Below are 26033 nucleotides of genomic sequence, written 5' to 3' on the forward strand. Positions count from 1 at the left end.
CATACCGCCCACCACCGAACACCCGCCGTTCCTTGTCTCTACGCCGGTGCTCGTTATCGCCGATGCGGCCTCGTGCTGCCGCTCGGGATGAGGAAAACTAACAGTCACAGTCCAAGAGGCAAGGGCTGCGACAACGTTTAAGTGCACAAGTCCTCATTGCAGCCCATCCAATGTGATTGACGTGTTTTTCGACGGTGTCCGTGCGTCTGCACTCGTTTACACAGGAGCAGCTGTATGTGTTATGTACGCTACACTTTCGCTTACTTCAGAAAGTCAAGGCGCCCCTGTCCGGACTATCCCTTCACACAGCCAGTGCTCAGCATATTCGACCCTTGGCGTCTTGCACTGCTCGTGTAGAAATGCAGGACGTTGTATACGCTATAGAATTCATCATTTCCTCCTGTTCTCACGATGTCATCCTCGGCTGGGATTTTCTCTCGTGCCACAATGCCGTTATCGATTGCGCACGGGCCAAAATAGAACTATCGCCGCTGCTAGATTTGACGCCCACTGATGCTCCGTCGCTTTCCAGGAAACTGATCGTCAAAGCCGACGCTGAGGTTGCTCCCAACGCCTCAATGATCGTGTCCATGCACTGCAGTGGCCTCTCGGACGCCATTTATTACTTTCGCCATCTGGCCTTTTCCTCGCAAGGAAGGGCCTGTTGCTACCTTTTGCGACCGTGGGCATCATCAAGGGCACTAGCACAATTTTCGTTTGCAACCCGTGCCCATACCTCATGCTGCTCCGAGGAGAATGTGTTGGAACCGTGGAAGCCATCGACGACGTGCAAGTTATCGACGTGCCCGACTACCCAAATTGCGCCGCCTACTGTATGCTCAGTGCTGTTTCTACATCTGATGCATTGCCCAGAGATGTATTTGGTTTCTCCATCGCTGGAACCCTTACAGCGGCCCAGCGTTCCCAGCTGCGGTCCCTCTTGGATGAATTTTGTTCGTCCTTCGACGTGGAGCAAGCTTCCCTGGGTCGGACTTCAACTGTAACGCACCACATCAACACTGGCTCTCGCCCACCATTGCGACAACGCCCGTATCATGTTCCTGCCAGCGAATGTCATGTGATTAACGAGCAAGTCGACGACATGCTTCAGCGTGAAGTAATCCGACCCTCGAAAAGTCCATCGGCTTCTCCTGTCCTTGTTACAAAGAAGGACAGCTCCGTAAGGTTGTGCGTCGATTATCGCCGGCTCAACAAGCTCACTCGCAAGGACGTCTATCCCCTGCCACGCATAGACGATGCAATTGACTGCGTGCAAGGAGCCGAGTTCTTTTCATCTCTGGATTTTGCTCCGGTTATTGGCAAGTGCCTATGGAAGAAGTCGATCAGCCGGAAACAGCCTTTATCATGCCCGACGGCTTGTACGAGTTTAACGTCATGCCTTTTGGACTCTGTAAATCGCCCGCGTCATTCGAGCGCATGATGGACTGCAGTTCTGCGAGGCTTAAAGTGGCACACATGTTTGTGCTATCTTGACAACATTGTAGTTTTTGCACCCGACTTCATCACACACCTTGAACGCCTCGTGTTTTGACGTGTTTATCGAACGCCGGCCTACATTTAAACATACAGAAGTGCCGGTTTGCTGCACGGCAACTCATGATACTTGGCTATGTCGTATCCAAGCACGGAATTTTCCCCGACCCTGACAAACTTCGCGCCATTGCTGAATTCCCCAAGCCAACTTCCATCAAAGAATTGGGCAGTTTTATCGGTCTATGCTCTTACTTTAGACGCTTCATTTGGAATTTCGCCGCCATCGTATCGCCCCTGATGAAGTTCCTAGGGAGCAATGGGCTCCTCACCTCGTGGCCTTCAGAGTGCGACGAGGCGTTCACAAGACTTCGTTTGCTGGCTTCCCCCCCCCCTCCCCCCCCAATTTTGTGCCACTACGACCCGACGGCCCCTACAGAGGTACACACAGATACCAGCGGTGTTGGCCTTGGCGCTGTCCTCGCGCAGCGCAAGCAAGGGTTCCCTGAGTATGTTGTTGCTTATGCCAGCTGAATGCTTACGAAAGCCGAGAATAATTACACTGTGACCAAAAAAGAATGTCTCGCGATCATCTGGGATCTTACTATGTTCCGGCCGTATTTGTATGGCAGCCCATTTGATGTCATCACGGACCACCACCCACTATGTTGGCTGGTGTCATTGAAAGATCCGTCCGGCCATCTTGCAGGTTGGGCACTTCGCCTGCAAGACTACGACATCCGCGTACTCTACCGCAGGGGACGACACCACTTGGACGCTGATGCCCTCTCGCACTCTCCCTTGGCTGACAATATATCTTCGACTGTGTCTTCCATCGGCCATCACTTCCGAGCAGCGTAAGGACCCCTGGATTGTGTCGCTTATAGGCTGGCTCTCTGATCCATCGACCAGGTCAACAATCTGCGCGTTGCGCCGTCAAGCTCACCGTTTTGCCATTCGTGACGACCTGCTTCACCAGCGCAATTACAGCTCCGACGGCCGCCAGTGGTTGTTAGTAGTGCCTCGCATCCTGCGTTCCGATATTTGCGCAGCTATCCACGCCGATCCCCAGTGTGCCCACTCTGGCGTTTTCAAGACTTACCAGCGCCTGCAGCAGCGGTACTACTGGTGAGGGATGTACAGCTACGTTCAAAAGTTCGTACGCTCTTGTCCCGATTGCCAGTGCCAGAAATCTTCACCCCGCCTCTCGCCAGCTGGGCTGCAACCTTTACTTTCCCCACCTGGCCATTTGGACGCGTCGGTATAGATTTGTATGGGCCCCTTCCCATGACATCGGCTGGAAACCGCTGGGCCATTGTGGCAGTTGACCCTCTTACGCGATACGCTGAAATTGCGGTGCTTTCGGCAGCTACAGCGCGTGCGACGTTGCCTCCTTCCTGCTTCGTCGATTCATCCTACGTCATGGGCCACCCCAGGAGCTGCTGAGTGACCGCGGACTTGTCTTCCTCTCTGAAGTAGTTGAAGCTGTTTTCAAAGAGTGCCACATGGTTCATCGCTCAACAACGGCATACCATCCTCAAACCAATGCACTCACGGAACGATCGAACCGTACGCTCAGCGACATGCTCTCAATGTACGTCTCCTCCGACCACATGAACTGGGAGGCCATTCTGCCCTTCGTCACCTACGCGTACAATACCGCTACACAGAGCACTACTGCTTTTTCGCGAAATTTCTTATTGTACAGCCGGCGCCATCGCACACCATCGACACAATGTTACCATACCAGCCCGATGCATCTGAATGTGCGCCCAATTCTGATACAGTGAGACATGCCGAAGAGTGCCGCGACCTCGCCTGGGCCTTTACCTCCAATGACCAAGAGCGCCAGAAGAACACTCGCGGTGACACCACCTCTGCACCCACCTTTCTTCCTGGAGCGCTTGTGTGGCTCTCAGTTCCTTCCGCTGCACCAGGTCTGTCTTCCAAGTTAATGTCCAAGTATGAAGGTCCTTACCGCATCGTCGAGCATGCATCACCCGTCAACTATGTGATTGAGCCCGTTGAACCATCTTTGGACATGCGCCGTCACGGACGCGACATTGTCAACATCGAGCGCCTCAAGCCGTATTATGATCCACTAATAGTGACGAACTTTTAGGTCGCCGGACGGCTCCCTTTTTCGACCACGGGGTAATTGTAGTGAAGAAGAGGGTCGATGCAGTGGGGCATCCTTACCAGTGTTGTCTAGTGGGTCAGGCTCTCCAGCGCACCGTTCAGACTAAGCCGCTCACGCTCGCGGTTCCCTGAACTGATCCAACGGTCAGTGCTAACGCTTGCGTGCAATAAACGCCTTTTCAATAGGTATAGAACCTCACTTTAATTATCAATCCTTGTTGGAATTTTTGAAAGATGTACACAGTTTTCATGTTATAGCCCCAGGAAATCCGTAGCACGGCCTCTTAACAGAGTTTTCAGCTGCGGTAGCTGCATTAAAAGAAAGCACCTGCCTCCCAGCCCTTGGGCTCAAAGGCCTTCAGGAGGCAACAGTGCTATTTTCATATTCTCGCATTTTAGCCTCATGATCACTTGTCATTCGTACTATACCCATAGACCATTTCACGTATCACTGTCATAATTTTATACTGTATATCGTTTTACGCTTCTGTGATAGCGATTGATTTTAGGCCACTTTACAGCCATGTTACATCCTATCATCGCAACTCACCAATCGGCGCTTAACATTATTAGTCATGGCGCTCTTCGGCCATGCCACGAGAAACCACATATCATCATCATTATCCCACTTTTGCTCTTTCCGTGCCTTCTTCCACTCTGTTGTGCAACGTGCTTGTCTGTACTTGGTAGGTATAAAAAGCTGGTGGAGCTTCACACTGCAACAGGCTGTATGTGCACACTGCTTGTAGACAGTCTCTCTGCACAAACATATATGTGCCTCGTTTTTTTTTATTTCACGCCCATCCTCTTTCACAGTGGGCATGGAACTCCAAATGTCAGTGGCAGGGACACGCCTTCATCTCAGGTAGAAGAAGAAGAGCCAATGGAGCGACCTCCAACGAACCAAAACCAAGCTGACATTGAGGACAAGTTTGGCAAATTTGAAATCAGCCCAGCCGCTCCAGTTCAAGGTATGTCGTTTTTATTTAACCAATAGTCCTGCAGATCAGATTTTTGACGATCGCAGACTTTGCTTGCCGCTATCGTTGTACTTAATGTTACTTGTTACCTATTGTGGTTGCTTAGGGGCTATGGGGTTGGGCTGCTAAGCACGAGGTCACGGGATCAAATCCTGGGCACGGCGGCCGCATTTCAGTGGGGCCAAAATGTGAAAACACCTGTGTACTTAGATTGAGGTGCACGTTAGATAACCTCAGGTGGTCCAAATTTGTGCAACCTTTCAAATCTACCAGGCTGGCTATATTGTGTTCATTATAACATATGTTTAGTAGTTCATTTCAACTCCACCTTACACCTTATGCAGCCGCACCTCAACATAATGAATTATCGGACACTGTCAGTGACCAATTTTTTGAACATGGCCAATAATTTGGATCCCTTCGTGGCACTGCCATGTACCCCATAGAGCCGATGTATATGGACGTATGCAATTTCAGACACTGAAACTCTTAGCTGGCAGATTTTCTAGATTTTTTGCTATGATCACTGGTCCTAAATAGCAATAATCAAAGCCGCCATCGCTGCCATTTTGATCATCTTGTATTAGCGAACCAGTGCTCTGGCACACCTAATCTATTAGCAGCCATTACAGCCACCACGCAACGCTACGCCTAGCTGCTTCGACTTTGGCTACAAAGCTTCCTGCAGTTTGGTGTGATATTTTTCTTTGAAAGAATTCGACGCTGTCAGCAATGGCAGCGACTCCACCTTTGTCATCCTTGCTAATAGCTTAATAATAGCAAGGACCTGCCAGCAATACAAGCGCTGAAAGTGTGGCAAGGGTCAAGCGTTGCACAATGCCAGTTCCCACAAGTCAGCTTCACCGCAGTACAGAAATATTACGCGGTCAAGCATACTTACTGTATTACAGTGAAGCATACTAAGAGTGGAAAGGGGCTACTTTCACGGGACACAGTATGTATTTTTTTAATTATACACACGTGCACCCGCCATCTCTAGAAACAGTACGAGCACCGATACACCTAATAAGTGTACTGGCAGGCCTTCAGAGCTGCTTCGGATGTGCCTGTGGCGATTTGAGCCATTGGGGGCAGTAAAAGGCATGCATTCATTTTTTGTGGGCATTTTTACGGCCCCTAGAGAGTTTGAAAAATTGAATGTTGACTTTATAACAAAGTCAATTGTGAGTGTTTTTGCAAATGTCAGCATATAATGAATACGTACTTATAATGAATATTGGGTGTGACAACGGTAGTGCATGTCAGATGTGGCTTTGTTATCACAAGATTCAACTGTAACTGTGAATTCATTTTAACCCACTGATGAGAAATGGGAATGACCTGTGATAGAAGAGAAAATCTTGTAACTTTTTTCCTAGGGGACGAGACAAAGTCGATTGTAAGCGACACGTGGAGCACAGATGTTCTGGCGAGTGATTCAGAGATGCTGGACCAAGTGAACCTGGTAGCACAAATGCAGCTCCTGGAGACACACTTTCAGTCAACCCTTGAGCCTGGTGGGGACACAGGTAGTGATGCCTGGAGCACTGATGTGGCTGCCTCTGACAATGAGCGCCTTCAGGATGTTGACACTGATGACACTGGCAGTCTCGCCCGTTCCGATGATACCAGGTTTGTTTGCATGTGCAGACCACCTCTGATTCCAAAGCAGTGCTGGGAGGACATTTCATCATTTGGCAGCAACTGTAATCCTAAGTCAGTGCATATCCATGTGGGCTTACATCAAGGGCTTTCTTTTTAATGTGTTAGCATTAGGAGTGTCAAAGTTAAAAAAATGTGTGTGTGAAGTGTTGGAAGTCGGGCCCTTGGTAAAAGGGGATGGGAGAGCTTAGAAGAGCATGTATGTGTATGTATGTGTATATGTATTTAAATAAATTCTAGGGTTTTATATGCCAAAACCACGATCTGATTACGAGGCACGCCATAGTGGGGGGCTCCGGAATTGTTTTGACCACCTGGGGCTCTTAACGTGCACCCAATGCATGGTACACAGGCGTTTGTGCATTTCTCCCCCATAGAAATGCTGCCATCATGGCCCGGACATATATATATATATATATATATATATATATATATATAATATATATATATTAAAAGGCTACCTGCTGCTATCCCTCTTGATCAGGGCTGTGCGACCTCTGTTTTTGATGTTGCGACAATACACACGCACACACGCACACACACACACTGAGATTATTTTTTGCATTCGACCTAATTGCATAATTAGTCTTAATAAATATATAATCAACTTCTCAAATATTATAATTGTATGAAAAGTGTCAATGCTAAAATTGTAGAGCAACATGATAAACTCCCAATACAGCTTTCTGTTGCTCAATACACACTACATAAAAGCGTTTTTCCGAGCGTGAAAGAAGCCCGGGAATACACGCAATGTGCCTCAAGCGGCCAGTTGCGTGGCACTAAAATTTGTTTTTGAACAGCCGTAACAAATTCCTTGTCTCAGCTAATGTAGCATGCAGATCCACAAACACGAAAACGCAGAGCACGGCGAATAAGCAAACTGACGACGCTTCGTGCATACGTGAGGATGCATGTTGCGGAGGTCACACATAGCTTCTTGGGCTTCATTGGGTGTCAATGGGAAGCTCCGGAGGCCCGCATTATCAATGAGGTCGCAGATGGTTGTGAACGGTGGATAGAATCAAGTGGAATTCACTACAAACTTGCGGGCCTGTCACTTTTTCGTGATTGCAGCTGCGCACTAAGTATGGAAACCTTTGGGTAGTGACGTTTTTCTGACATTTTCACAGTCAAGATTTCGAGATAAGAGGTGAAAAATACGTAGAGTTGATACCAAGCCAGGAAAAAATTTCAACTTAACTGATATTTCGAGGTCTCGGAGTTCGAGTTAACAAGATTTTACTGTATTAGCTTCGAAATTATTTGACTATATTGCTATTTGCTTCAACTTCGCTTTAAACCGAAAATTTATATTCGCACTCCTAGTTTTGAAGAATGTGCTCATTATTAAAATTGTACTGTCAGCTATTTCTTGGGAGTGACTTACCTCCAGCCTTGAATATTCACATTCTGGCCATGGCAGCTGTATTATGATGGGAGTTGAAAGCAAAAATGCTCATGTGTCGTGCATTGAGTGCTCATTAAAGAACTGCAGGTGGTCAAAATTAATCCAGAGTCCCTCAATTTGGCATGCCTCATAATCAGATTGTGGTTTTGGCATGTAGAATCCCAGAATTTTAATACAACCCACTGGGATGGCTCAGTCAGCTAAGGCGTTGCGCTGCTGAGCACGAGGTCGCGGGATCGAATCCCAGCCCTGGCGAGCGCATTTCGATGGAGGCGAAATGCAAAAACGCCCGTGTGCTTGCGTTGTAGTGCACGTTAAAGAATCCCAGGTGGTCAAAATTAATCCGGAGCCCTCCACTACAGCGTGCCTCATAATCAGAACTGGTTTTGGCACGTAAAACCCCAGAAAGAAGAAGAAGAATTTTAGTACATTTTCATATTAGTTAATTTGTGCTAGCTGTTTGACATGCAGGAACACATTAAAGAGTACCAAGCATTGGATAAATTAACCTTACGATGTGCTGAACTTCTTGCATGTATGCATGTGTTGTGTGCAGGTGATCGATGTGTGCTAGTCGAAAACTGTATGTGACTTGTAAATATATCTCTTGTACATTCCTAAATGGGCTTTGGACCAAGGCAGTGTATATTCGCGACTCCAGCAATTCATCCGGAAACCTCACACTGAGGTCGGAGTGTGGGAGCAGACGCTCCGTCTGTAGCCTTCGTACTGCGATCGGGTGCGCTTCTAATACGATACGATGGAGCCACCATCTACAAAACTCCGCACGGCCGTGGAATTATGCTGCGTTTTCCAGTTTTGCGGCGCCGAAGAGCCACATAGATTGAGAATCTTATCATAAGCTGCAACAACGGCAATAGTTGTGTTCTCAACATCTTGCTCAAGAAAGTTTTCTTTTTTTTTTAGGCGAGGGTTGGTTTGTTGTTTGTGTGAAGAGAACGCGATCCTTTTACTGGTACTACGTTTGCAGTAAATCGTTACAGCGAACTTCAGGAAGTTTGCATTGAGGTTTTTACTGCCATCGTGATAACGTTCAGCGTATGCGTGCTTCAACATGCAGTTTCATGTGATAGCCGGCGTGGTAATGCAGTTTATGATGCGAATGTCCCCGCGGTACTTAAGCTTTCTTTGATTAAAGCTTTTATATCGGATACATGCGGCGCACAATCGGTACATCGGAGTTTCAGGTACTCCCGGGTAACGACAGTAAATCGCTCTATGTAAGCACAATATGTACGCGCCAGCGTGCAAAATAACTATGGGGTGGCATAGCGGTACGCCTTCATTGCGACATGGACATGCTACCCGTGTAACTAGTGCAAATTAGTATGCGCTTATCTGAAAGTGCGTAATTATCAAAGCAATTGTATCCCTTATCAGTGTATGAAAGAAACTGGCAGTTCAGAGGCAAGCACAGTTTTGGCCACTTAAAGTGCAGGATACGTCAATTATAGAATAACATGGAAAATTAATTAGATTCATAATGCAGTAGCTTAGTTAACATTAATTTACACAGAAACATTTGTTTTATCTCATTAGTTTACACAGCAGCCATAAGCGACATGTTCGTCGAAATCGGGGATGAGTAATCAGTCATGGTCAGGTCATGCAGCACAAGCCTTACCTGTACATAGTGTGCAAATGTGTTTTTATTGTAGTGAGCAGATCTTTCGTTTTGTTATTTATCGCTTTGTTCTCTACGAGAGAAACAGTGCACCAACTACTGCAATAACTACAGCTAAGCGAAGCAGCAGTCATGTTGCGCAAATCTTGAATGTAAAATAGATAACAGGAACGCAAAAGTAGTGGAAAAGGTTCGAGACAGATTCGTAGTGGATGCTCGCGAGAAAGTGCAAAGCTTGATTTTAGGTTCACTTGCTTTCTGGACTGAAAAGAGCATGCAGAGTTTGCATCTTCGCCGAACGAACAACAATGAGAAAGTGCATGCGCGCCGGCTGCGCATTTATCCGCATGTACAGCGGCAACAACTGATCCAGCAAGTCGGTGCGCTGCTGCGGGCCATGTTAAACGTGCCAACCTCAGCAGGTTGTAAGATTTCGGCAATCCTGGCGCGGCCAGCGTGACGTATCCAACTTCTCCGGCCGCTGTATCGCACGCTCAAAACGCCGGACTATCTATCAGCGCCTTCACAGTGAATCAAAGCAGCAGAAACGTGCTTGTATTTTTCCGACAATCCGACAGTGCACGAGTACTTCGGTTCCACGACCAATGGGTTCAAGAATACATCGGTGATTTTCATCAGAATCTCGTGCGGGTCCGCTGTCACGCCAGATGTTTGCACGCATCATGCGACCGTTTCAGCCTCATTACCCACTGTGCCTCTCTCAGATCGGCTAAAATGATTTGGTCGGCGTAAGCTACTCGCTTTCCTTCCACAAAACAGTGCAAACTGGCATCACACTGCACGAAAATCATCAAACTACAGTGTACTGTACATCCAACACAGCGGTTGCGGCGACGGGGGACCTCCGTATAGCCGCCATGTTGCACAGTGTAGCCAGACGTGGCCAGTTTTCGCAGCGCCCCCTGCAGTTCATTTGAGTTGCGAATTGCTTGAGGGGGGACATGATGATTAGAGCTATCCTTACCTATTTCTGAACCAAACTTTATAAAAGTTGCCATGCTTGTCTAGTTTCTTCTCCCGATTCTAAAGATGCAGTTATTTTTTCTGTAGGTTCAATATTTCATTACATAATTAAGAAAACAATGTATTTTGTTCTTACTACAATAGACAAATAACCGCTACCCAAAAATATACAAATGACATATGTATCAATAGCAGAAACACACGACTCACCACAATGGAAGCACTTTTATGAGTGGGTCAATATTTCTTACTTTATAGTACACTGAACTCCATTGTTTTGAACATGACCATGCATTGGTCACGCAAAAGACACATTCTAAAAACCTAAAACAACAAAAAAAAAAACTTGAAAAGTGCTTCCTATGTTGTGTGCTTCAACCATCTAGCTTCATGCTGCAAAAAGAATTATTATTCTGTCTGTGATAGCTACTGATGTATCACAGTAAATTTCTTGCTGGGTGTGGAAAGTTCGTATTTTGCAAACTGAAGAAAATAAACAAGTCTCCCACCCTATAGTTTTAAAATTATTATATTATGGTTTAAATATGGACATATGAGATAAGAAACTAGGCAGATCAACAGAATGATAGATACATAATCCAAAAATGCAATTTAAAGTTCAATATTTTGGTAATCTTTAGTCCTAAAAGCCCAGGAAAATGCCTCAGTGGTACATGACTTTTACTATGCACATTACAGGCTTGTGATCACTGAAACACACATACAGGTGTGCACAAATGGGTGAACCGTTTCTGTTTAAAACATTCACTGCTGCAGTACTTTTTAAATTCTCAATTCCTGTTTGTCATGACCAACTGGTTGGTCACTTGTCATATTCTTCAGTTGTGTCGTGACCCACGGGTGAATCACCAGGGAGTTGTGCTCCTTTGCAACATGCTCAAAATCTTAACATGTTAATTTCTAGTAGAGATGTCGCTTTTAGAGATGTCAGTAGAAAAATCCCTGCACAACCGCACAGGGGGATGACTACTGTGACCCACCCTTGACCCACGTCGCAGTAAACATGTTAAATGTTTTTCCTGGATTGTTCTGTTTCCTACACATTCTCATGAAACATCAGGTCTAGGAAGTTGACTGCAGTTAGTATGAATGGTGATGAATACGGATGACATGTTGTAGCATATCAGATGGGAGTGACTGTACTGGCTTTGCTGTAGCATTTGAAGAGAACTTGAGTATGAATGTTGCAAATAAGTAGGATGTAATCATACTGCACTTCTACACTGTCAGTGGGGGTAACATTCGAACCATGAAAATTGTATTATGTCATCTAATACTGTAGTAGGCACCACAATTCTAAAATATAGATGTGTCCCAATTTTCTTTCTTTTTGTTTCTTCTAATGGTCACCAGACTAGTCTTTCTCTGCTCTTTTTTGTCAAGGCTGTTGCACATGGTTTATGTCCCCTGTGTGCTGTGTTGAATGCTTCTTGAAACAGCACAGTGGAGCAGTATAATGACAAAATTCTGGCCTGCATTTTATTTATTACCTTTGCATCTTGTTGAAAAGACATTGGCTGAATCATAGCAGCTCTTGGGTGAGCTTGCATTACATGCATGAATACTTCTACATAACACGAGCAAGGTAGCTTGCATTGTCTCTGTTTTCACATTTAACCTACACCTAACTCTGCATCATTGCTGAAATTGAGAATCATCATGACATTTCAGCACAAATGTTTGAGGAACTGCATCAGTTAAAAGGCATCAAGTGATACTTGCCTGCTTCTTATTTATTGTAATTGGCTTGCATTTGTTTGTGTATTTCAGGTCTGAAATATCTGCTGGTGGAGATGAAGAAATTGCACCACCGCCTGTCACTGATCGCCAGGCGCTGCGCCACAGCCATCATCATCATCATCATCACCGGCACCATCGTCGCAGTAATCTGAGACCGCTACCGCAGTCCCCCAAGCAGCCTCTGATCCCGCAGCAACATGGAGTGTCTGCAGCAACCTGCAGTGATGGCTCCATAGTGATGGTGCAGACATCTACATCACCTCGGGCACCAGTGCCACCTGTGGACTCAATCCTGGAACCTCCACGGGCTTCTGCACCACAAGGTATGTAGGGAAACTCATGTGGCATGTGCATAGGCATCATTTAGCTGGTGGCTGTGGGGTATTCATGGAAGCAGTGGAAATGCTCTTTGCGTGGTGCAGAAAACATTTTGAGCATTGCTACAGTTACTCTTTCAGTCTTCTTGCCTGATTGATTGTCTTTAGCCATGCTGTGCATGCATCTTGTATGCATGCAGTGTTGTTTCTATCCCCATTTTCTCTCTTCCTTCCCCTCGCCACTGCAAAAGGTAGCAAACCACGAGTTTGTCTGGTTGTCTTCCCTACCTCTCCTCTTTTTGCTTTCTCTTCCACTGCCTGCTTTCACAGGTTGGGTTCTAATCACTGCTGCTGTAGTGTGCGCTGTTTTCATGTTTTTCATGAACAACACCATAGCCTTTTTTTTGTAACTTATTCATTATATATAACTATATAACTGATTTGTTGATGTAAGGAAGTTTTACTTCATTAAAGCAACATAACAGATTCATGTACTCTTGGGGTACTTTGGAGGAGGATTTTGTTTTTGTGTTATATCCATTATTTCAATATATCTAATTCCATTGTAGTGAGGTCCAACTGCATATTTCATCCATTGGCAGTGTGCTTAAAGGGGTCCTGAACCACTCCTTGGGCTTGGTGATAAAACAGTTGACTTATAGCATATGCTGATGTGAAGAACACAGTCAAATTTTGCATTCGTGCACGGTGTATGGAGCTCGCAAGTGGAGCGCCAAGTCGCCTTTTAATGCTATTAGCATTCTTAGGGTACTTCATGCACTTACCAGGTGCCATGTATGTATGTGTGTGTGTGTGTTGTGGGAATTATGAAGGTTCATATTTTCCCGCATCCTTACGCGCGCCACGGAAGTGAGGAGAGCAGACGCCTTTTCCCCTCTTCCCGTGCGGGGAGCCAAACGGCTTTTCGTGCGGTGGCGCGACCGTCTTGTAAACCGGTTGCAAATGCAGCGGTGACGTGTAAGCGGAGCCCCGCGCTCATTGGACCGAGCCAAGAACAAGGTGGGGTGGTCCAGATCGGCGTGGCCGGCGAATGCCGGTAACGAGGGAAGACTGCGAGCCATGACGAAGGAAGGAGCTCAGGTAAACATGTCGTTCCATCCTTTGTCGCGCCCTGCTATTGTTCGACCACTATCGACACCGGCAAACGTCGCGGTTGAACCTAGCCTGCTTCCACGCGAATCCCCTGGAGCAATAAAGGTTTTTGTGCTTGCTATTCTATCGTGTGTTGTCGTGTTTCTGCTTGTCCTGGTACCACCGAAGCCCGGCCGTACAGCAAGCACAAGGGAGTCGGCCGTCAAGCCTAAGCCTTACGTACAAAGGCAGCTTGAGAGAACCCGTAGATTACAGTGTATATACGTGTGTACATACGTACGTACGTTTGTTACCATTTTCCCGCCTACTTGGATCACTAGGTGGTCCGTGGTCTAATGGGTAGTGCATCGGGTTGCTGCAGTGAGGTAACAGGGTTTGAAATCAACCATCGGATCAACATGGGTCACTGAGTACAGTATAGACCACTTATAATGTAACTGCTTATAGTGCAGGACCGGATATAGTGCGGTCTTTTCAGACTCCCGTTAATTTTCCCATAGCACTCCATGTATACACTGTGGGTTCTTGGTGCCTCACAGGAGACCAACCACCGCGGGTTCGAGCTTAGCGAGCCACAGGGCCGCGTCAGCCGTCGCCTCCAGCACCACTCGCGCGCGAGCTCAGAGGCCGCAAGGGGCTACCGAGCGACGCACGCAAAAACACAGTAAAGCCCTGAGTTGACGGAAACCGTTTACTGAAACCGTCGGCACCAGCACTGCACAAACGCCCGCACGGAGGGGAGCCAAAGGGGTCCCGCACCAGGGCGAAAATACAATAACAGGCGCCTATAGCACGTCGCGGCGAGAGCACAGGCTCAAGCTAGGACACGCCCGAGGAAAAGTCCCGGCGGCTATGCTACTTGCTCTGGCGATAACCAATGGGTCAACTCGCGAGAGCACGGGCAATATCCTTCGGCTTAGGCTTTCGGCAAGTGCGGCACGGCGAGGTACGACCTCGCGCGAGCACTAATGGCACCGCTCGTCGGCTTAGCGTCGGGAAAGGATCAGCACAAAGTACGCGCTCCCCGCACGGGCAAAGGCACCGTGCGCGAGCTCCAGTCCTAGTCACAAAGGTGTCGGCGGACGAGAGGAAAGCATGAACGTACCGTGCGCTGGTCCCGGAGAGAAGTCCCGAGGCACGCTCCGCCACTAGCGGCCGACAACCGGCCGCGTAGTGACGTCAGCGCCCCGCCCTCACCGCAAATCGCCGCGTGCGCAGCGCCACCGCGGGAACCGGTTAGGCGGCGCGGGCGGAGAAGGAGGCCAGCGGGGAACGATGGCGAGGGATGGCAGAGCAGGCGAAGCCCGTGCAGTCATGCCGGCGCAACCCTCAATCCCCACAACACGTATCGCTTATAGTGCAGTTGCGGGAAACGAAATACCGGTTACAGTGCGGCTGTCTAGGAGTATGGAAGTCAGTGGAGACGGCGAACGCTCCCCTCAAACGGGCGCCCCAAGAAGTGCTCGAGAAAGAAAGAGAGACGAAGTGGAGGAGAAGGGCACGTGGTGCGAACAAACAGCCAGTGAGGCTGAAACCAGAATCTTGAGTGCGAGTCGTGAAATATCACGGCGCGCATAGTGAGCGAGGGCCACGAAACTGCCAACGCTCGCTTTCACGATAACGACAGCAAACTAAACTTCAGGAAGCGGGCGGTGTCGGCACGGCATGGCGCCCTTCAGGGCGCACGCGGAGACTGTGGAATGTGAGGGAGGAGGGTGGCAGGGAAGCGGATTTATTTCGCCTCGGCAACTCCGCCGCTTCGGTGGCTCCCCTTGCCCTCCCTCGTAACTCCCTCACTTTCAACTGACACCGTGCACGCCCGCCGCCGCTCCAGCCGGCCCGGCGCCAGCTCCTTGAAGTTTCGTTTTCTGCCGTTAACGGGAAGCGGGCGTTAGCCGGCGTGGGCAATTTCGTTGGCTGGCCTGGGACAGCGCCACTGCTTCCCTCTACGCTGTAGCCAGAGCGTGCAAGGTCAACACGTGACTAGAAAGTAGAGGAAGCATAAAGGAGAAAGAAGGGTTCACTGCCATTTTCTATGCGTGGCTACAGTAGTGTGGCTGAGGCGTCGGCACGTACACAAATCTTCCGGTGCAACGCAGAATTGGCGACCTTGCCATTGGGGAGAGGGTGAAATTTCCGCCGCATTTTTTTTTCTTTTTTTTTTTTTTGTTCGCGCGCGACATTGAGAGGTCTCTCCTAAGCTTTTACTCTATATGGTGGTGCCGGAGCAGTGCCGGTCGGAGGTGCCGCCGTGTGAATTATTTTGAATTAACGAGATTTGACAGTAAATTGAATGCAAACGTTCTAGCCGCATTCCTCAACTGTTGCATATGCATGGCTGCTCGGTGCACATGTTTTGCATATGTAGGGGCCTTGAAGATTGTTGCTTTGGTTATAGTGCGGTACCGCTTATAGTGCGGATATTCGCGACTCCGGCGATTTACGTTATAAGCGGTCTGCACTGTATGTGGCATTGTGTATATATGTGCCGCTCTTCAACGAACCTCTTTCATGCAGACATGGGTCACTAGATGCAGCACTGGGTAGGTACTGTTTTCAGTGAAATTCTTTGACACCAACTTGAAGCACTGGGTATATGCCACTCGGTCTGGGTTGGTCTTGAGTGAAGATCTTTGATGCCAGTTTGGGTCGCTGGTTATGTGCCATTAGGTCTGTGCCGCTCTTGAACGAACATCTTTGATGGCAACTTGGGTACCTAGGTACGTGCCAATGGGAATGTGCCACTCTACAATGACGAAAAAGATCCTATAAATTTCTCTGATGCTGGGTGGAATTAAATCCACGGCACAAGGGTTCCTCAAGGACAGCAACCCGATACTTTAGCAGCCTGAACCACAAATGCACTGGGTATGTGGCGCTTTTCAATGAACATCTTTCCTACCAACACTTTAGCGAGCTGCGTTATAAATGCATTGGGTAGGTGCCGCTTTTCAATGAACCTGTCGCCGACATTGGTCACTAAGTATGGGTCACTGGGGGTGTGGCAAACGAGGGAACAATTCTCAGCGTTGGCAGGCACCAACACGCCATGCTTCTCGTCTCTGAGGCCACAAATGGGTTTCTCGGTAGCGCCACTAGACGGCGCAGCATGTCCAGAAAGAAGTGCGAGAAGAGCCCAGTTGCCACATTTTGTTTTTCGAAGGCCACTCGCAGGCTTCGCAGTGGTGGCGCTAGATGGTGCCGAGTGTTCTGATTGAAGCATGAAAGGGGAGTCCCGCTGTAGGTCACACTTTATACATAATTCCTTTCCACAGTGGCAATATGCTGTGCCACTATATTGAATCAATGCTATATGCATTACCGTTGACAGTCATCGTGAGATGGATTCTGCCAATTTTATTTTCTCACGCTCATTTTTGAAAGAAGCCTTCTCCTCACTCTTTTCAACACTGCCGGATTTCGTAATAAGCAGATTTCCAGCTATTGGCCAATAGCTGACATCAATCAAGCAGTGTGTTGGGATCAGTGCGCTTCTTCCTATTGTTAAGGCCGGACCACTGGCATGCGTCGGCACACTTCGGTGCGCACCAACAAGCCAGTTGCTTCGCGTCGGTTGGAGGAAAAGGGCATGCAACCACTGGACACAAGCTCTTACAGGCACCCACGCTCGCTCCTCGGCTGTGGTGCACTGTTGCTTGACCATTTCGTGTTCAACGGTCCAAGTCCAGCATAAAACATCCTGCTGTAAACTGAGCTTGAAACAATAAGTTAGTGATCTGTATGCTCTTTTAGATATAAAAAAACATGTTTGATTACACGCCTGCAGCAACAGTTTCTTTTTACCTTTGAAGTAAAAATAGTGCACAAAATATTGACATCAGCGCTTGCACTTGCATCGTCTTCTGTCTACAAGATTGCTTTGCAAACACCTGCTTGACCATTTTTATCATCATCATCATCAGCCTATATTTATGTCCACTGCAGGATGAAGGCCTCTCCCTGCGATCTCCAATTACCCCTATCTTGTGCCAGCCGATTCCAACTTGCGCCTGCGAATTTCCTAACTTCATCACTCCACCTAGTTTTCTGCCATCCTCGACTGCGCTTCCGTTCTCATGGTATCCATTCTGCAAGTCTAATGGTCCACCGGTTATCCACCCTACGCATTACATGGCCTGCTCAGCTCCACTTTTTCCGCTTAATGTCAACTGGAATGTCGGCTATCCCTGTTTGTTATCTGATCCACACCGCTCTCTTCCTGTCTCTTAACGTTAGGCATAACATTTTTCGTTCCATCGCTCTTTGTGCGGTCCTTAACTTGTTCTCGAGCTTCTTTGTTAACCTCCAAGTTTCTGCCCCATGTGTTAGCACCGGTAGAATGCAATGATTGTACACTTTTCTTTTCAACGACAGTGGTAATCTCCCAGTCAGGATTTGGTAATGCCTGCCGTATGCACTCCAGCCCAATTTTATTCTTCTATACATTTCTTTCTCATGATCTGGGTCCCCTGTGAGTAACTGACCAAGATAAACGTACTCCTTTACAGACTCTAGAGGCTGACTGGCGATTCTGAATTCTTGTTCCCTTGCCAGGCTATTGAACATTAATTTTGTCTTCTGCATATTAATCTTCCACCCTTGGTTGAGGTCCTAAATCATTTGCTGTGATTCGTCCCCGTTGTTGCTGAATAGGACAATGTCATCTGCAAACCGAAGGTTGCTGAGATATTTGCTGTTGATTCTCACTCCTAAGTCTTCCCAGTTTAAGAGCTTGAATACTTCTAAGCATGCAGTGAATAGCATTGGAGAGATTGTCTCTCCTTGCCTGACCCCTTTTTTGATAGGTAACTTTCTGCTTTTCTTATAGAAAACCAAGGTTGCTGTGCAATCCTTGTAAATATTTTCCAATATATTCACGTATGCACCCTGTACTCGTTGATTACGTAATGCCTTTATGACTGCTGATATCTCTACTGAATCAAATGCTTTTTCATAATCTATCAAAGCCAATTACAGAGGTTGATTGTACTCCGCAGATTTCTCGATTACCTGGTTGATGACATGGATATGATCTATCGTAGAATATCCCTTCCTGAAGCGAGCCTGTTCTCTTGGTTGGCTGAAGTCAAGTGTTGCCCTGATTCTATGTGTAATTACCTTGGTGAATATTTTATACAATACTGAGAGCAAGTAATGGGTCTATAATTCTGCAATTCTTTAACGTCTCCCTTCTTATGGATGAGTATAATGTTGGCGTTCTTCCAGCTTTCTGGTACACTTGAAGTCGTGAGGCATTGCGTATAAAGGGCCGCAATTCGAAAGGGAAACAGTGCAAAAAAACACAAGAAGACAAGAAGGGAGACACACACCAGCGCTGGTGTGTGTCTCCCTTCTTGTCTTCTTGTCGTGTTTTTTCGCGCTGTTTCCCTTTCGAGTATGTACCGACTAGCCCAAGCCTCTACGGTCTTGCAAAGGGCCGCAAGCTTTTCAAGTATGATATCTCCTTCATCCTTGATTAAATCGACTGTTATTCCTTCTTCTGCAGCAGCTTTTCCCCTGGTCTTGTCTTTCAAGGCCATTCTAACTTCATCACTAGTTATAGAAGGGGCCTCTGTATCCTGTTCATCACTACTTCGAATGAAAGTAGCTTGGCTACTCTGGGAACTGTACAGGTCATTATAGAATTTTTCCGCTGCTTTTACTATGCCATCGAAATTGCTGATGATATTACCCTGCTTATCTTTCACTGCATACATTTTGTCTTGTCCTATGCCTAGTTTTCTTCTCAGTGATTTCACGCTGCGTCCATATTTTACTGCTTCGATCCTCAATCTTTTCCACATTATAATTTCCCATATCCCTTACTTCGTGTTGATCAGTTTCAACAGTTGAGCGAATTCTATCTGACCTCTCGAGATTGACACTTTCATGTTTTGTCGTTTCTTTGCCATATCATATCAAAAACTGTCATACGATTTCATTTTTGGTAGCTCATTGCACAGCCAACTATGTATGAATTAGGTGTGCAAAAAATCTCTATTAGAAATATTATCGCGTAGTTGTGATGGTGAAGAACGATGCAGAGTCAAGCAAATTTAACTCTTTATTGAGCGAACTTCTGCCCAGCAAAACAAGTAACACTGCATCGCAACATAGCGGCGAGCAAAGTCGGCGATCATCAGAAATTTGATCTGCGGGTCAAGCGTGTCTGCTTTTATACATCAGTCCTCGGAAGTTCCAGCGTTGCGCTGGTGCCTGCGCACCTTCCAGAAACTACTACACAATTCGTGTCACGCATGCAGTCAGATTATGCAAGGTTCGTCAACAACAGACAACGAATAGAACCATCAATAACATTCACGAAACTTCCGATATGTGCAGGTGTATCCTGCACCGAGTGATGACTTCTAACATTTGTTAGCTGGTAAAGTCACCGGATACAGATAAAGAAGTATGCGTGTAAATATAATTATGCTTGTTGGTGTATGAAACATGAAAAATGGGGTTCTAAGATAATCAGCAAAAAAAATTGAAACACCTGTAGGGCTCACAAAAACACATGTAGAACAGCTAAAAGTCACCTAATTCGTAGCTTGTCTCCTCGCAACTGTTGTTTCTGTCTAATCTTGCCCATGGAGCACCTCATTTATTTTTCTAAGTTGTTTTGAAGCATCAACACCGCATTGGGAGGCTTTCACATTAAGCGGCAATCAGTGTATTGCTAGAAATGTTATAACTTTGTAAAGCCCATGTTCTATTGTAACTGGTTTCAACATGTCAAGTTTGTCTTTCTCGACATTAATGAAATGACATACCATCAGATGCTATAAACTTGAGAATTGGAGGGCTTTAATAGGTGTCTTTCGTTGCACTTTTCCAAGTCGTACTATTGAAGCACTTATTCAAATGTATGGGGGCCGTTCATTTGCATAATATAACGTATACATATATATTGTAGTGGGGAATATGCATGTAGCTCTTTGGGCACTGCCATCACTTCGGCACGAGACCTGAGCTTGAGCTGCTGATGCTAAGAGCTAGGACTGTGCATACAAAGCCACTTGCGATCCCTCGGACGAGCTTCAATAAATCCCCCTTTCATTTGGTGGAGGTGCTGGGTAACCTCGAAAACGAACTCCGAAGCCGGACGCTGTGCACTGCTGCGACCATGCCTGACGACACCGCCCAGGAAGATATACCTCATCCTCCAGCGATCATCGTTGGGTGTGTTGCATCCGCGGGATTCTGCCATCTTTAGCGGCACCGATGATCATGACATGGAGGATTGGTTGTCATCATACGAGCGGGTGAGCAGGTGCAATAAGTGGGACAACGCCACCAAGTTGCACGTGTTGTTTTACTTAACTGGCGTCGCGAACCTCTGGTTCTGAAACCACGAAGGAGTGCATTCAAGACCAGTTTATATATATATATATATATAGCGAGAGAGAGAGAGAGAGAGTATTTTCACAAGTTATACACTTCAAGTGGCCGGAAATAAAATTTAAAAATACCAGTTTGGGTGGGGGGGAGGGTTATGTTTATTGTTTGCAGCCTCCTATGACGTTTGCCTACTATGATGTTCTGTGAGGCGTGCAATAGTTGCTGTGGCATATTATTTTATTGCATCACACTGGATGCGGTAGCCAGGGGGGGGGGGGATTTTTTGCGCAACCCCCCCCCCCCCCCCCCCGCCACTTACCCCACCCTATTTTCTCGTCGCATTGCGCTGCCGTGATTTAAGAATCCAGTGTTAATATCACAATTTCATTCCTGGGCGATTCTTTTTGGGTTGGTAATTTACAGTGAATCATGTCTGCGTACGGAAAAACATGTCACGGTGTTTGTAAACGCTTTGGCACTCTGTGAGTTTTGGGCGAGAATGCGCAACAAATGAAGCAACAAATGCGGCAGCCTTTTTAGATGGGGGCAAAAGTGCTCGAGGCCCGTTTACATAGATTTAAGTGCACGTTCAAGACCCCTGGTTGTGTTGCATCTCGAACCGGCAGGGCGCATACTTAGGTTGTTTCCATCGAGGCAGCCCCCTTTCATCAGCGTCGCCCAGACGGAGACGGTGCCCGACACCGACGGTGACGGGCATTGTCTCAAAATCGGCAGTGTGCATCCTTTGGGTGCTTCCCCGATGCCACCCCCTTCATCAGCGGCCGCCTACCTGGCGACCCGGCCCGACATCGGCTGTAACGCGATGACAAAGACGCTCACTTAGAAGCAACCGCAACCACCACCCTTCACGGAAGCGGGCACCAGCGTGAAGGTCACTTTCCCGACCCTGGCAAGATGACCATCACGAAAGCAAGAAACCAAGTCGATGAATTTCCTGGAAGGAGTGTGAACTCCCTGTTCCAGATGGCCTCGTCCTTGCTTCGGAAGTTGGACAACAGAGGCGAGTTCTGTGAACAACACGACTCCTCTGATTGGTTGCACCAAGGTAATCACATTCCCTAGTCGGGTCACCTGGGGAAGACGACTGCTTTATAAGCCGACACCTTGGGTGCAGTGGTGTGTCCTGACATGTTCTCATGTGTGCTCAGACATGTAGTGAGCTGAGACTTTCAAAGTGCTCAGCCATGGAGTGGGCTTCCATATTTGAAGCCACTGTAAATATGTACCATAAACCCTTTTTTCTATCACTCATACTCCCGGACGTACTCATCCCTTTGGATGAAGGATCAGCGCACAAACGCTACCCCAAGTCCCAACAGTGGTCGAAATTTCCGGAGCCCTCCACTAAGGCGTCTCTCATAATCATATCGTGGTTTTGGGACATTAAACACCAACAATTACCAATTAAAAACTGTGTTTTTTACGGCTGTTCGAAAAAATCTAAATCCCGGAATAACTTCACTTTCTTGCTTGATTTTCAGCAGGCGCCTGAGGTTCATGCTACACATTCAGCTGAAGCCGTCTACGTTCCAGGTAGAGAACAGAGAGAATGTCTTCTGGGCGGACTTGAATTTCACGGGGATGTTTAGAAAAGCGATGGCAACCAATCTTTCATTTGTTGTTGAAGCTCTCAGGTATGTCTTCAGGTGTCTCTGCGATGAAAAAGAGCGGTCCGCTTCAGCTGTGCTCATGGGCAGAGTTGCCAGAATCTTTAAAGGACGGTGCATGTTTGGAAAGAATACCTCTGGGCAATTGGCAACCGCTTGCATTTCAGCCATTTTGTGCGTTTCTCGCTTCTCGCTCTTCCATTTCGCAGCCCACACTGCCAACTCCCCTTGCAGTTCCGAAGCTGAGATTACATTTGAGTACAAAGTTGCAAACTCCTCGGCAATGGGAAGAGTAGCAGCTTCGGGTATATCCTGTGGTAGAAGGGAAGAAGGCATCTTCCAGGTGTGCCGATGCCTTTTAAACCACTCATTCAACTGGCTTATTAGGTAGTCCAGAAAAGGCAGAAACACCGAAAGCCTAAAGTGCTCTTCAACGCTAGCCACTGGCATGTTATGGCGATGAAGCTGCCTACCTGTGACCCGCGGCATTCTCATTTCAACATCTGCGGCCTCGGCAACCTTTACAGAGGCATCGAATATGTCATTAAAGCCAGACTCCCGCATCTGGAGCACTGCAGACTCAACGTCGTTGACATACATGAAGGCAGCGGCCAGGTCCAGTGAGCTAGACTGAAGCAATCTCGAAAGCGGAAGCGTTAACGAGAGTACTTTGGCGGCGATGTGTACACCGACAATGAAAGTGGAAGTAAAAACACAAGTGAGCAATTGGTGTGCTTTTGCCGATGTGCCACCGGGAGCTCCATCCTGAAGAGTTTCAAGGGCTGAAACAATCAGATTGAAAAGCTCCACGAACGTTTGCACAGCCTCGTGACGCTCTACTCAATGTGTTTCCCATAATGAATGAAGCCGTTGCTTATGTACTCCTGAATATACTTTTACTTAATTTCTTCACAAGAACTTGCGCATACATGTATATAGACTGCTCAAACTACCAATATTTAATATTGATCACGTGTTTGTTCTAAAAGCAGGGATAATGTTAAGGAATAACGTAGACCGTCACATTTGTTGACGTGCAGTGCGGTGAGGAAAGACTCAAAGGTGATATTGGGATGGGTTGTACAGGCGGACATATAATTCACACTATTCTTTTACACAGATGATGAAAACTGAAGACTACGAAGAGGAGAGAACGCGTGAGGCGAAGGCTCGCGCTAGCGCCATCTTGCCCTGTTGGTTCAATAAACCATAACTGGCGGACGCGCAGTCGCTTCATTCCTTACATTTATGGTGCCGTGAAACCCGGGAGACGACTGGCGTCTTGCACCGACGATGGATCGACTGCGACGCAGCAGAGGCGTACTTCGAGCCGCTGCTATGAGGCTCTTCTCGTCCGCTACCGCAGCGCTACAAGCCGAGCATCCTTTGCCATCCGACCTGCAAGTTATTTTGGATGACCTGCAGGACAAGGACTCGGTGCTAGCAGCGCTCAACGAGACGATTGCCGACCTCATGGACGACGGTGACGAGTATGAGGCGGAAGCCACGGTCACTCTGGAGTACCAGGACAAGATCCGCAACACCATGAGCCGGGTCCGCTTCATTCTGAATTCTGCTGCAAGAGCCGGAGACAGCGTCACACAGAGCGTTCTGAGCGAAACCGCCACCCAAGGCGTCTCCACTCAACCAAGTTCCCGAGCACCATTAAACCGAGTTGCCCTACCGAAACTACACGTACTCGTTTTCTCTGGTGAACTTCGCGAGTGGCAGGGCTTCTGGGAACATTTCGAGGCCACGATTCATAACCGCGAGCTGTCCGACATCGAGAAATTTTCGTACTTAAGATCCTACTTAACCGGAACAGCGAAGCGTGCAATCGAAGGTGTGCGTCTGGCGGAAGCGAACTTCGCTGTAGCAGTAAAAATGCTCCGAGAGAGGTTCGGTTGTCGTACTGCCCTCGTTGACGACCAGATCGACATTTTACTTGCCATCGCACCCATTGATCGCTCTTCTCAAGTATCGCAGCGGTGGGAACTCTACGAAGAGGTGCACTTTCGTACAAGCTGCCTCGACAGCCTCGGGGTTCCAGCTTCAGAATACGCGGTTATCCTTCATCGCGTCCTTATGGGATCACTTCCCGAAGATATCGCTATTCTCTGCCGTCAACGCATGAAGGAGACTGAGCCCGATGACGGGGCTACTCCGAGGTCGTGGCAAGAGGTGCGAAAGGTCATGAAGTTCCTGCAGGTGCAAGCCGAGAGCAGAGAAGAGAGCCAGGCCTCCCGTTGAAGGTGCCTACCGAAAACTACCTCCGCGGGACAAGGGCGATGCCGACCTTGTCTGCCACCTCCGGTACCGTCAGCATTAGCCTTGGCCGCAGGATCTGCATCGAACGAGCATCCCTCCTGTGTACTGTGCGATAACCGTGACCACACCATAAAGGACTGCCACGCCACATTGTCAGCCCACGAGATCAGACGCCGGCTTGCTGGAAAGAACTGTTGTTTTAAATGCGGCAGAGAGGGCCATGTGGCACGAATGTGCCGCAACGCCGCGTGGCTCAAGTGCAAGTTATGCTCTAAACGTCACCTTTCCTTACTTTGTGCCATATGGAACCAAGATCGCAACTACCCGTTTCCGGAGACCAGTGATCCACTTGTCAGCCATGATCCAACGAAAAGTGTCAAGCTGCCAGTGACAAGTGCTCTAGCTAATAGTGACACGTCTGTACCTGTCTTGATGCAAACGGCCACAGTTTGGGCGTCCGGAAACCACCATTCCATGTTAGTTTGACTACTTCTTGACACCGGCAGCCAGAGAACCTTTATTCGACGTGACCTGTCCAAAACGCTCGACCCGCCTTCCCTCGGGACAGAAGACCTCTCTCTCTGGACGTTTGGCACTTCTAAGTGTTCCCGCCCTTGCAGCTGTCGAAGCGTCAAGCTCGAACTTCATAGTCAGTTCGACTCCCGCAACGTCACCGTAGACGCGTTGGAGGTACCGGAAGTCTGCACTGTGAAGACTCCAGCCATCGGACAAGATCTCCTCACACAGTTGCGTGAATGCAAGATGTTTGTCGCAGATGAGAATCGACTGGGCGATCGGCCGATACCGACAATCAGTGTCCTTATAGGTTCCGATTACTATTGGCGCATAGTGACCGGGAGAATAGAACGTCTAAGCAGCGATCTATGCGCGGTTGAGATGGTCTTCGGTTGGCTGGTGCAAGGCGTCTACCCAGTAAGGCCCGCCAATGCCTTGCCCAATTGGAACTCCAGCGCATCTGCCCTATTCCTTGCATGTGAGCGGAATGGGCAAACAGCACATGACATTGCTGACCCGACGGAGATGTGGCGACTCGATGCAATTGGCATCACCGACACCGAGAAGACACCAACGAGCGTCGACTACCTCAGTCAGCCTCGTTCCATCCCATGCTCGAAATTTAAGTCCCGCCTGTTCGACCACGTCGACACGCGACATCTGAATGAGTCGCCAACGCGGTACACCAAGGTGGACCATTCGTTAAAAGTTCCAGAGAACTACTACAAGCACATGATGAAATCTACCATTGTTGGAAACAGCGTTTTCGCTAAG

General features: G+C 47.8%; 2 protein-coding genes across 3 annotated transcripts in view; one reads left to right on the forward strand and one right to left on the reverse strand.

Moving 5' to 3' along the window:
- LOC119436688 (60S ribosomal protein L28) overlaps positions 1–26033 on the reverse strand; it is a 420941-nt gene that overhangs the window by 332652 nt on the left and 62256 nt on the right. The gene's annotated exons all lie outside the window — the stretch shown is intronic.
- The window catches only part of LOC119436691 (GTPase-activating protein and VPS9 domain-containing protein 1), a 261172-nt gene that overhangs the window by 145441 nt on the left and 89698 nt on the right, over positions 1–26033 (forward strand). For both annotated transcript variants that reach the window (XM_037703656.2, XM_049659648.1), the window contains exons 10-12: positions 4447–4601; positions 5990–6242; positions 12104–12396. In XM_037703656.2, the coding sequence (XP_037559584.1) occupies positions 4447–4601; positions 5990–6242; positions 12104–12396 (701 nt within the window). The remainder of the gene's footprint in view (positions 1–4446; positions 4602–5989; positions 6243–12103; positions 12397–26033) is intronic.

This window comes from Dermacentor silvarum, chromosome 1 (genome assembly GCF_013339745.2).
Source record: "Dermacentor silvarum isolate Dsil-2018 chromosome 1, BIME_Dsil_1.4, whole genome shotgun sequence".
In the NCBI taxonomy this organism is placed as follows: domain Eukaryota; kingdom Metazoa; phylum Arthropoda; class Arachnida; order Ixodida; family Ixodidae; genus Dermacentor; species Dermacentor silvarum.